Source organism: Gossypium hirsutum, chromosome A04, assembly GCF_007990345.1.
Source record: "Gossypium hirsutum isolate 1008001.06 chromosome A04, Gossypium_hirsutum_v2.1, whole genome shotgun sequence".
Classification (NCBI taxonomy): domain Eukaryota; kingdom Viridiplantae; phylum Streptophyta; class Magnoliopsida; order Malvales; family Malvaceae; genus Gossypium; species Gossypium hirsutum.
Genome location: NC_053427.1, coordinates 72,763,405 through 72,776,244, shown reverse-complemented (window position 1 = coordinate 72,776,244; position 12,840 = coordinate 72,763,405). Strand labels below are relative to the sequence as shown.

The 12,840-nt window shown below is 33.2% G+C and overlaps 1 protein-coding gene across 1 annotated transcript; it reads right to left on the bottom strand.

Annotated features, from left to right (window-relative positions):
• Positions 1 to 629: 629 nt before the first annotated feature.
• Positions 630 to 1,490, bottom strand: LOC107949368 (uncharacterized). Its single transcript, XM_016884059.2, has 2 exons — positions 892 to 1,490; positions 630 to 806 (listed from the first exon to the last, which is right to left on the bottom strand). The coding sequence occupies exons 1-2, from the start codon at positions 1,090 to 1,092 to the stop codon at positions 645 to 647; spliced, it is 363 nt and encodes a 120-aa protein (XP_016739548.2). The 5' UTR covers positions 1,093 to 1,490; the 3' UTR covers positions 630 to 644.
• Positions 1,491 to 12,840: the final 11,350 nt, after the last annotated feature.

Here is a 12,840-nt window from a genome sequence, read left to right as displayed (position 1 = left end):
CAATTTTCCTTTTAAGTAAAATATTTTTATTATAAAAGAAAACAGTAATCCAGCCAGAAAGTCTAAATAGGAACTCCAATTAATATAATGGAGAAAAATCGACTCTACGGCTCAACAAACACAATCAGACCCAAGGGAGCTGCTCTGCTCATATTTGCCATGAAATCAGCAGCCTTATTATTCAATATTTTTGATAGTGGTTACTGTATAGGTTTGATATTAATAGCTTGTGGTGTATTCATATTTTCTATTTTCATACATTGTTAAATACACAACAGGTCCAAATAACAATAATTTACAACCATTTAAGGTAAGCCAAAACAAAATCTTTGTTGCTGTACATGGATAAGGTAATACTACTAAGGTAGCCTAAAAAACTCGTATACTAAATTAACCATATGTTAGAACCCAAGGCCAAATGCAATTATCTATTACCTTATTTCATCATTTTGCAATATGCCTAGGTCGAATCCTAATACGGATCAATCCGTCTTATGCTACGTGCAGGTTCGTATTATGATCCTAAACTGCACAGTTAAGGGACATGTGAACTCATTTTCTATAAATTCACTCTTAAGTTGACCATCCAACTCGGAGAAGGTAATGTTGAAATTTAAAACGCCACAGGAAAATGTATGAAGCTCTTACCATGGCTCAGAGTTATTGCCAAGATAATTTCTGACATACCATGGCCGAGTCCAACCTTCCTCCATTGCAATGAGATTGAGACGTACAATCAATTTCTTCACAGCATCTTCTTCTGGGTTGCTAACTGGATCTGTTGACGGATTTTGTGCGGAAGAACTCTGAAAATAGTTCACTAAACATGTTTGTCCCAATTCTTCAAAACAGAGTTTGAAGTTGCATATTAAGGTGTACCATGAAACTTACCTTCATGTCTTGATACAATTTGAGAAATTTCAGAGCCTGCTCGTACAATCCACAATGATAGAGGAGAATGTTATAATCTCTCATTTCCTTCGGATTGGTTTTTAGAAGAATAAAGCGTTCACATGTTGGAAATATGGTAACAATTTCATCATAATAGAAGTACATAAACCTTGACATTACATCAGAAATGCATTGAGCCATACAACTTTATGAGCAAAAAGAAGACGAAATTTTACCTAAAGTAGGTTTGAGAAAGGAAATTCAAAAGCGGAGAAAAACGATAATGAACTTAATAGCTGAAACCAAAAGCTTTGAACTGACAAGAAAAGGAAGAAAGATCGAATGCTAAAACTGGAAATAGTGCAAATAATTTTCTGAACCCTTTCTGTTCCAAGGAATGAGAACGAGAGAAGGAACGCACAATAATAAGTTTCAATTATCTTTACATTTAATGATCTTGATATGTGATACCTAAAATAAAAAAGTATTTACTCATGCAACACCATCTAATCATACCAGATAAAGCACGCCCCATATCCCCAAAATGAACACTGGTCCAGACACCCCGATCTAGCCTATGTTGAGCAGCCTTTGCAGATGCAAGTCGATACCCATTGCATGAAATAAATGTGAAATCATAACCTAGAACACCAAAATAACATCTAAATACAGATTGAATTGAAATATAGATAAAATATCTATCTTCAAAGCCATTAAATTTATCTATACAGTTAGCAGCATTTGCTGCCTTTAAGAATAAACTATCAGCAGTACCACGTTGAAATGGCTAGAAAGCATCCTTTAAATTTCTTAAAATCTGCAATCATGAAACTATCTGAGAAGAGAACAGATAACAAAAACCAAATGTAAAAGATTACAAAATGAGGAGAAAATGCAATATCCATAACAGAAATAGATTAAATAAAAAGTTCAAAGTTTGAATGTATTGAAGATAAATCTCCCACAAATACCCAAAAAAGGAAAAAGATTAGCTTACCCATACAAGATTTGAACTTAGACTTACTAGATTTCGGCGAAAATCAAAGGGATGGAGATTTAGAGATGGAGATTTAGAGAAGCAAGAAATGCAGTGAGAGAGATGCTGAGGATTAGGGATCAGTATGGCGACACGGAAATGGTGGAAGGATTTTGATTTGGGGATTTTGATTTGGGGGAAAAATTAGATATGTTTTGGGGATACCGATTTTAGGGGGAGATTTTAGGGGGAAATTTTAGACGTTCCAATGGGTAAAATTTGGGGATAAAATTAATAAGGGATTTCGGGGTTGTGGTTTAGGAGAAACAAAATAGGTTTTTAGTAGAGTAAAACGGCGTAGTTTTGTTCTAAGTAAAATGATTTTTTGTGGCATTTTTATGAAAATGCCACTATTGCTTATCTTTTGCGGCATTTTTCAAAAAAAAACACCACAAAAAATCATTTTATTTATTTTGCTTAAAATCCCTTGTTTTGTCTGGTGAAAATTATTAGTCAAATGATTTTATAAAATATTTATTATTACTATTTTTATAAATTGGATTTTTATAAAAAAAGACTAAAATTTTTATTAAATGGCTGTAATTAGAGAGACGAACAACATAGTAGGGGAGAGTGAGTGGATGTGGTAGGAGGGAGGGAGCGATTCTTAAGGCACCTGAAATGGAAGAAAGAATAAGAGGAACCAACGGGGGAAAAATTAAGGGTTTAACGGGGGAAAATTTTGGGGATAAAACGCGTGATGTTTGAAGGAAAATATATTTTGCTGCGTTTTCATATAAAAACGCCACTATTGTTTACTTTTTGCTGAGTTTTTCATTGAATAAAAAATGTTTGAATATATGAATTTCCTTTTTAGACAAAACTTAAAATACTAATTTATTGAATTAGTAAAATTTATTTGATGATGTAATGCTGATTATACGAATTTCCTCTGTAGACAAAGCCTAAAATACTAATTTAAATTTTTGTTTTTTAGTGTTAGATTTTATAAAAAAATGTTGACTTTTTTTGTCACTTTTGCTTGATTTGAATATAGTATTGAAGTCGAAGCTATTAATTTCCTTTTTACTTATTTGAAAAGATAAAAACCAAAATAATAATTTATATTTTCTTTCGGTTTAATGTATAATTTGGTACCCGAGTTTGATATTTTTTAGTATATAATTCAAGTTTTAGAGTTAATTTGATGATAATTCATGTTTAGATAATAATATTAGTTATTAATTTTTGCTAAAACAACCCTAAAATCATAATTAAATTACATCCATATATGAAAATTTAAATAAATTCACAATTCACAATTGGCGTTGAATGTTAATTGCTAAGACTCAGTCAACAGTTGGGTGACATCCCAATACCATCAAACATGTCGTCTAATTTGTATGCCAACACACCAATGTTGTTCAATTGTAGTTCATGTTTCAAAGGTCTAGACATTTTTCTTCCCTTTCAAACCCCATTCAGTTTTAAGCTACACTCTTTCAAATTGAAATTCTTTAATTGTATGTGATATCGTTTCAAACCCCATTCAGTTTTAATTCCATAATTTATTATGAACATAAGCTTTTACATTAATATCTATGTATATACACATCAACATCCATATGATGGTTTTTGGAGTTTAGGGTTTTAGGGGTTATAGTTTAGTGTTTAGGGGTTTTTAGGATTTAGAGGCTTAGTGTTTTAGGGGTTATAAATTAGTGTTTATTATTTTTTGGGGGTTTAGGGTTTTAGGGATTATATGACTTTTAGGGGCGTTTTATCGAAAGCGCCGCTAATGCTCTGGTTTTTAGCGGCGTTTTGCCAAAAGCGCAGCTAATGCTCTAGTTTTTAGCGGCGTTTTGCCAAAAGCGCCGCTAATGCTCTGGTTTTTAGCGGCGTTTTTTCAAAAGCGCCGCTAATGCTCTGGTTTTTAGCGGCGTTTTACCAAAAGCGCCGCTAATGCTCTGTTTTTAGTGGCGTTTTAACAAAAAACACCGCTATTGCTCTGTTTTTAGCAGTGTTTTTTGATAAAACGCCACTAAAAACGCCGCTAAAGCCCTATTTTCCTGTGGTGATATTTCAATAATTCAACGGATAAATCTCCAGTCATGAGAAATTATGAGAATAAAAGAACTATGTCTCAAATGATTCTGAAATACCAGAAAGGTTGTAGTATGATGAGCTCATCCATGTTTGTTTGATGTACATGTGAATATGTGACTAACTTGCTTAATTGAACATATGTAAATAGGTAAACTTGCCAATTTGTTGGGAAGCATGTTATTGTTATGTTTATTTAAATTAATATGATTGGTAAGTTTAATTCCTGATATACAAACTTGCTAAGCATTAAATGCTTACTAGGTTTATTTTCTTCTGTTTTATAGTGCTCAGAAGCTCGTAAAGGTTAGAGATTGGTCGGAGTATCATCACAATATCCACCACCTCGTTTTGGTATAAATAGTAAACATATTTTGGTATAATGGCTTGTATATGTTAAACTTGACAAATTATTGGCTTGTAAATGGTTGTTTGTGATCTAGCCATTGGAATGGCTAGTGATGGTTTGAATTGGTATATTTATAAGGTTATATCATGGTAATTACATATATGTTTAGTATGGTTTGATTGAGTTATGTTAAACAAGTATGTATATAAAATGTAAGATTATAAACATGAATGCATGTGATAATATATCATGTTAGATGTTAGAGTTGGCTTGGTTATAATGCTTGAATTGGTCGGTATATGTTTGCAAGAGTTGCTGTAGGTTGTTGGCAAAAATGACTTTATTTTGTCCACATGGGCATGTGTCTTGACCGTGTGTGACACATGGCCATGTGCATGGGCGTGTGGTTTGGCCGAGTGTCCCCTGCATCTTAAAAGTTAGAAACAAAATGCTCAGAATTGATCACACGGGCAGAGACACGGGCATGTGTCTTGGCCGTCTTAAACCTGAACCTAAATTTCAAAAATTAAAATTAACCACACGGCCTAACACATGGGTGTATGGCTGGCTGTGTGACCTAAGTCAGAGAGTTACATGGGTATGTACACGGACTGGGACACGGTCGTGTGCCTCACATTGAATACCACACGGCCTAAGACATGGGCGTGTCATTGGCCGTGTGAGCCACATGGCCTGACCACACAGGCGTGTGTCCCTTGCACCTAAGAAAAATTTTGAGTTTTCGTAAAAAAATTTCTGTGATCCCGGTTTAGTCCCGACTCGACTCTAATATGTATTTTGGGCCTCGATGACCCATATGAGGGACATTATGATTGATTGTGATTTATTTTCGAAAATAAATAGTAAATGACAACAATTAATTGTAATTGATCTGTAAACTCTAGTAATGCTCTGTAACCTTGTTTCGGTGACGGATACAGGTTAGGGGTGTTACACAAATGTCGGAGAAATGACCAATAATAGTGAAGATTCTGATCAGGACGTTGAAGATTTTAGTGACCCTGATGTTGATGAGGTTTCGAACGATATCAATGATGAAGGCCCAGAGGAGGTTGAAGATGTTCACGGCCCTTCATTCAGTAACCTGAGTTGTGATATTGTTTTACAAAATGAACCCGAGGGCGACATGTTTTACGTAGATCCAAATGCAGCACATGCATCCAGGTTCCCTGAGTACGCTGATATAGTACCTGGTCATAAATTGGTGTCAAATTCACAGTTGGAGGAGGAGTTGTTCGTTGGGCAACAGTTCGAGAACAAGGTGAACTTTATGTTTGCCATCAAACATGTAACATCTCGATTTTGGGCCTAGTTGGAATAATGGTTTCGATACTACAAATTCGATGAGGAAAATTTTTATATTTATTATATTTTTATGGTTTACAATTTCACGGAATGATTTCGTAAAAATTTCGTTCTAAAATTTTGACGTTTGGGCATTCAATTTAGTCAAAAGGTCTAAATCGTAAAAAGTGCAAAAGTTGAGTTATACATGTTAGAGGTGTCCAATTGTTATAAAATTTTAAATTGGAGGTCCTTATATGGTAATAGACCATTGGTTAAGTTGGTGGAGAAAAATGGACATGGTTAGGCATGTTTCCAAAGTTTTTCATTAAGGGTATTTTGGTTATTTAGTTATTAAAATGAATTAAAAACAAAATTAAAAGCCAATTTTTGTCCATCTTCAACCTCTTGGCTGAAACTTGCATGGATAAACAATGTATAGGGTTTTTCAAGCTTCCAAGCTCGATTGTAAGTCCGCTCTAGCCCCGTTTTTAATGATTTTTACATTTTTGCAATCCCCGTAACAAGATCTATCTATTTCTACCATTAATTTGAACTAGGGTTCATGTTTAAAAATTGACCTGTGTGTGACATGCATTCATTTTGATGTATAATAGTAGAAAATGAGTGTTGGGTGCTAAATAAACGACTTTTACTAAGCGATTTTCGATGAAAATGTTTGAAAGGACCATTTTGTAAAATTTATAAAAATGGCATAAAAGGGTGTTTTGATAAGAATTGTAGTTTTCCATAGTTATGGAAATGGTTCGGCTAAGCCAATAGAGTGAGAAAATTGAATAAAAATCACTTTACGAGCCTAGGGAAAAAGTGTAATTTTGATAAAGTTTAGGGGCAAAAATGTAATTTTTCCAAAATATGATTTTTGGATCACATTAAATAATGTGACTAATAATTAGAAGAAATGTGATATTATAGATCAAGAAAAACGAGGATTGGACCTGGATCGGGTGAAAAATGGAAAATCGATGGTTAGGTTCCTTTTTGCTATTTTGGTGCTGAGGCAAGTTTGTGTGTCAATAATATTGCATTGCTATATTTGAATTGAAAATTCTATATTATTATTGCATGAATGGCATGATTTAATATATATTGAAAAGTGATGAAAGAATGATAAATAAAATTTGTGAGAACAATGATATATGTCTAGTAGCACATGAAATGTTTGATGGTTCAATCATTGATGGCTTACTATATAATAGCTGAATATATTGAGAATTTGATATAACATGATGTTTTATTAAGTTGGATAACTTGTGAAAGAGTGAAAAGGAAGGTAAGTCCATTTGTAAGTAAATACAATGTGTGAGGTATGTTAATTGCTCACATGATGATTATGTGATAAATGTACGTTCTTGACAAGAATATGATTTGAATGTTCAATGTATGAAAATTTATGAAACATTGACATGATTGATAATAAGAGGAAAAAAAATCTCGGTTGAATGAAATAGGATATTTGATGGATTCCTAAAAAGGAATTGATGGTAAAAAGGATCTATCCCGGACGGGTGATCCAATCCCTATATAACCCTCCCGAAGAATATGTGTGAACGGATTTAGCCCGGACGGGTAATCCGAATTAGGTTCTAAATTTTGCCTGGACTAGTAATTCAGATCCGATCTTATTTGAGTATATGTCATTAAAGGGAATTTATCCTGGACTGGTAGTCCCAACAATACTCTATGAGTTTATATTATAGGGGATTTAGCCTAGACTGGTAATCCCGCTGTAAAAAAGCAGGTTTGCGAGAATGTGCTTTTTAGAAAGGGAAAATACGAATTGACGAACATGAACTTGTAAAGTGATCTAGCCTCCCGAAGAATATGGGTGCAATATGGATTTATCCCGGATGAGTAATCCGATTAGGGTCTGAATTTAGCCTGGACTGGTAATTCAGATCTGAGCTCATGAGAGTAATTGTTGTTACAAGGGATTTAGCCTGGACTGGTAATCCTGACATTTACTCTATGAGTTTATACTACGGGGGATTTAGCCTGGATTGGTAATCCCGCTGTAAGATACGAGGTTTGCGGGAGTGCGTACTTGAAATGACCACTTGTACGATTTGATGGTACATGGGATATCCATCGAAATTTCCGAGAAAATTTAACGAGATTAATATGAGAAATGAAATAAAAAGGTTCTTGCCATGATAAACTCATTTATGTTATATGATACTATTATGATGCTTATGAATTGTCATGTTTGGACGAGTGTTGTGCTAAATGATAGCACAAGTAAGTACTCAAAACCCATGGACTTGTGATAAGAATGAAAATGAATAAGTGATACTTATAAGAGTAATTTCATGAAAATCTTATGATGGTATCATTATATTGTACTAAAATAGTTTGGACATTAGCGGTAGTCCTACTTTGAAAATCCACCAAAAATTGTGGAAGTACAATTAAAGACTAAATTAAATATTAAATGAAGGCTTATTAAGTCTAGTTTCACATAGAAGAAACGGTGCAAGCAAAAGAATTTAATATTATGAGATATTCAAATTCTAGTGAGATAGAGTCAGAATGAGTTCGGAATCCCCTGTTCTGAATTGGGAAAATCACTAAAAATTATAAAAAAATAATTATGGGTTAGAATTAATACGAATAAGTCTTTAATTATTATATTTTCAATAGAATTAGACAAAAAATTATCCGAATCCCGTACTAAGAGATAAATAAATATTTGTGAAGAAAGGTCGAAGCTGTCAAACAACAAAATAGGGGAGACTTTAAAGAATAAACTATAATTATTGGCTTAACCAAAAATTCTAAAAATTTTATGGTAATAATATATGTGAGTCTAGTTTCATATAAAATTATCAGATCTTAATTTGGAGTTCTGTAGCTCTAGATATAAATAATTTAGTGACTATGACTTGAGAAAATAGCTTAACTGGACTTTGAATAAATAAAGAGAAATTGAAAAATAGCATGTTAATACATTGCTTATTATTTTCATATGAGCTTACAAATCTTAAAGCTTACTCCCTCCTTTCCATTTCTTTTAGTGTTGTTAGGTTGGCTCGGTGTTGGAGATCTTCGGAGGCAGTATCATATTATCAAGCCAATACCTTTGGAGTATTGATACATATGTTAGAAATATCAAGTGAGTGGCATGTATAGGGACCTAGTTGTATGTCATGTGTGTTGAAAGCATGTTTTATGACCATGAATTAAATGTGTAATAAGGAGATAAAGCAATAATGCTTTGAACGTGAAAGTTTGATGATAAGTTGAAATAAATTGGCACAAAGATAATTGTGGTATGACTAGTCTTGGTTTAATGTGAGAATGTGCAACACATGTATGTTGATAGGTAAATGATATGTTTGTATCAGTATTGAGGATGTTGAATGCCATTGGATCCATGTCTATGTGTGTGCATGTAAGGGTGACAAAAAGGCTTGGAAAATAGCCTAAGAGTTAACGGCACGGGATGAGACACGGCCGTGTGTCTCAACCGTGTGAGAGACACAGCCTGGTGACACGGGCGTATGGCCTAGCCGTGTGGTTCAATTTATTTGCTGACGTCATAAAAAGAGAGTTACACGTCCTGAGGACACTAGCGTGTTGATGGCACACGAGCGTGCCCTTGTGTCCACACGGGCGTGTGACCCTGTTTCATGAGAAAAAAAATTTAAGTTTTCCCGAAACTTTCCAAAGTTCTCAATTTAGTCCCAAACCTTTTCTAAAGTATGTTTTGGGTTTCGTAGACCCAAATAAGGGACTATGTGCATATGATATAATGGTTTAAAATATGAATGAAATTTTATGGTCCGATTTACATGATTGTTTGTGTTTAAGTCTGGTAATGCCTCGTACCTTGTCCCGGTATAGGACACAGGTAAGGGGTGTTACAAAATAGTACAAAATGAAGTTGTCGATTGATTACATAGTTGTCAAGTCTACACTAACATTATATGTTGGGGAATGTTGAAGAGCTGACGATGGGTGTGGTTGGTGGGTTCGAGCTGCATTTATATAGAGGACTCAACAATGGTAAATACGAAAATTAGAAAGGCGTCATGCATGCATTGTCGCACGTATGTCTCAAGACTACTGAAAATTAGATGCCAAAAGTATTTACAACTGCATCATGCCACTAGTTAAAGATAGCCCAATCATTCCTATTTCAACATTGATTGCGGACATGCAAGCCCGATTCTAGTGCAGAGTGTTGTACAGGAAAGCATGGTGGGCAAAAAAAATGGCCTTGCAACAATTGTACGGTGGCTGAGATGAGTTATACAATAAACTTTAGGGTTGGATTTCACCAATGGTAGAGTACGTCCCAAGAACTGTTCTGGACTAGCAAACATTACCTTATAGAGGCTTGAATGGACAATTAGAATTGGGGAGAAGAGTTTTCCGTCGACTATTCTGGACTTTTGGTCCATGTGTTAGGGTCTTCTCCTACTGCAAACTGCTAGTGCAAGTTGATGGAACATGACTTTATGGAAAATACACGCAAAAACTTCTGATTGAAGTTGCACAAGATGGTAATGAAAATGTACTACTGATCGTTTTCGCCATCGTGGAGTTAGAGAACTCTGAATCGTGGACATATTTCATTCAGAACTTAAGGAGGCATGTTGTCAGGCAAGACAACATCTGCATCGATAGCTCGAAGGGCCTTGTTGCTGCAATTCGGCAATCCGAGGTTCCATGGAGGTCCGTCTACTGTATTCATCACATTGTTGTCAACCTCCACAATGAGTACAAGAACAAAGACTAGTACAAACAAATCGTGAACATAGGTAAAAATATCATATTTAAATTTGTATTTGTAAATATTTTGAGTCCATTTCCTAATTGGGATGGTAATGTGTTTTATCGGAATACATACGTAGGATACGAGCTGGAAGCACACCAATTCAGACATAAGTTGGCGAGGTTAAAGACTGATATGGCGGGGTCCAAACCTTCTCTCAGACAATGGTTGGGTGCATGGAGCCCTGGCAATAGGCTCAATGTTTTGACGAGGGGTACCCAATACGATCATATAATGACCAACCTCGTTGAAACCGTTAACTCCGTCTTGAGGCATATACGTCACTTACCAATTTCAGCAGTTTGTTCAGCCACATTTTATTGGCTAGCAACCTTAATGCCAAAAATGGGGTTGAAACAAGGAAAATAGTTGGAGGCAGGACACGTGCACGTTGAAAATATCAGGGATGCCATGAAAATGAACGCTCAAAGGGCTAGGTCAATGGATGTAGAACTATATTCCTGAAACTTGGACACTTTTCGAGTGACAGAATACATTGGTCGTTGGTCGGGAATCCTACCACGGTCTTACGAAGTTGATCTCCGAAACAGGTAATGTGAGTGTGGGATGCTCCAAACACTATGGTACCCATGTGCGCATGTGATTGCAGCGTGTGCTACGTATAGTTTAAATGTCGAATAATATATCGACGATGTGTACACACTTGAACGTACATTGTGTATTTGGGGTAACAAGTTGCCCGTATTAAGAGATATATCGACATGAGAAGTGCAACCACCTGCATTCGAGATGTTGTCAGATTTGTCACTACGTAGGAAAGTCAAAGGTCGACCAACAACAACAAGAATTCGGAACGACATGGATATCAGATGACAGGTCTATCCAAATCTTTGCACCATATGTAGAACAATTGACCACAATTAGAGCAACTGTCCCCGTAGAAATATCTATACTAGTCAATCTTCACAATCTGAAGGAAACTATTATGCCCTAATCATATTTAAGCATTAAAACAAAAAGGCAACCATAAAACTACAAAAAATACATAAAAAAACAATAATATCTTAAAAAACCATAGGCGATATGGGTAAATAAAAAAATAAAAAAGACTTATTTTTATTGAATCGATATCTATAATAATACATAGAATTTTATATATAATTAAACTAGGCATATTCAAATTCGAAAATTTATCTCACATACAATAGCTTTTAAAATATATATATATTCACTCGTTAAAGACAAATGTAAATTTTTTGTACCCCACAAATGGAACCAAGCACAATAACAATGCAAAATTAAACAGAAAGGTCATCATATTAAAAAATATATATATAAATTTATAAATGTGTCATAAATTTAAAAAATTATAACTAACACGTAGAGATCAATTTCATACAAAAAGGAATTAAAAAGAGGTAATAACAACCTAATAGAGATCGTTTCATACAATCAAAACATGTTGAGCAAAGTAGTGCTTAGCAAGAAAAAACGAGAAGCTAAAATGAATTTTTTTATTTAATTTATAATTAATTTTACTGTTTCGTTGATCCTCGATGAAGTGTGATCCGTATTTGCTCTAGAAGATATTTTGATATTTGCATAATTTTAAAAAAAATTACATAAATTAAATATAATTAATTATTATATTATAATAACTATAAAATATAAAATACAAAATACAAACTATAAATAACTTACTAGTTTTTTTTTTCTCTTTTCTTCTTCTACAAAATATTTGAAGGGGGACCAAAATTCCACATTCTTAAATAGGACGTTCTTCTACTCTTTTTTTAACTAACAATTATTAAGCTAATGACTAGTCAAATTGTTGATGTCATTGACACGATGTGGCGGGTCATAATATATAATTTTAATTTGTTAATATATATTTTAAAAAAGCCATAGTTTTTTTAAAAAATAAATCCTTTTTTATTTTTTTCCAATCAATTCAATTTTCACCTTTTTTTTCCTTTTTTTTCACTTTTATTTTTTATTTTTTGGTCCTCTGTTTTTTTATTTCTATTAAAAATGTCCCTTTAAATTTCTTGATTTCACATTACATAAATTATTTATAGCCTTTTTTTATAAAACTAACTTAAAAAATTAATTAATTACATAAATTACCTTTTTTATAAAATACGTAAATAACCAAAAATCTACAGTAAATATATAAATATACTTAAAATATTATAAAAAAATTAAAAACAAATAATAATAAACAAATAAAAGATAAAGGAAAAATAAATAAAATATTATTTTTTAAATTTTAAATATAATTTTTAAAAAAATTGAAAATATTTAAAAATAATTTTAAAAAATATTTAAAATTTTAAAAAATAATTTTTAAAATTTTAAAATATACATTTAAAATATTATAAAACAAATAATAAATTTGAAAGGTCATATCTTTAAGAATAAAATATTTTAAATGTTTTATAATATTAAATTTTTTTT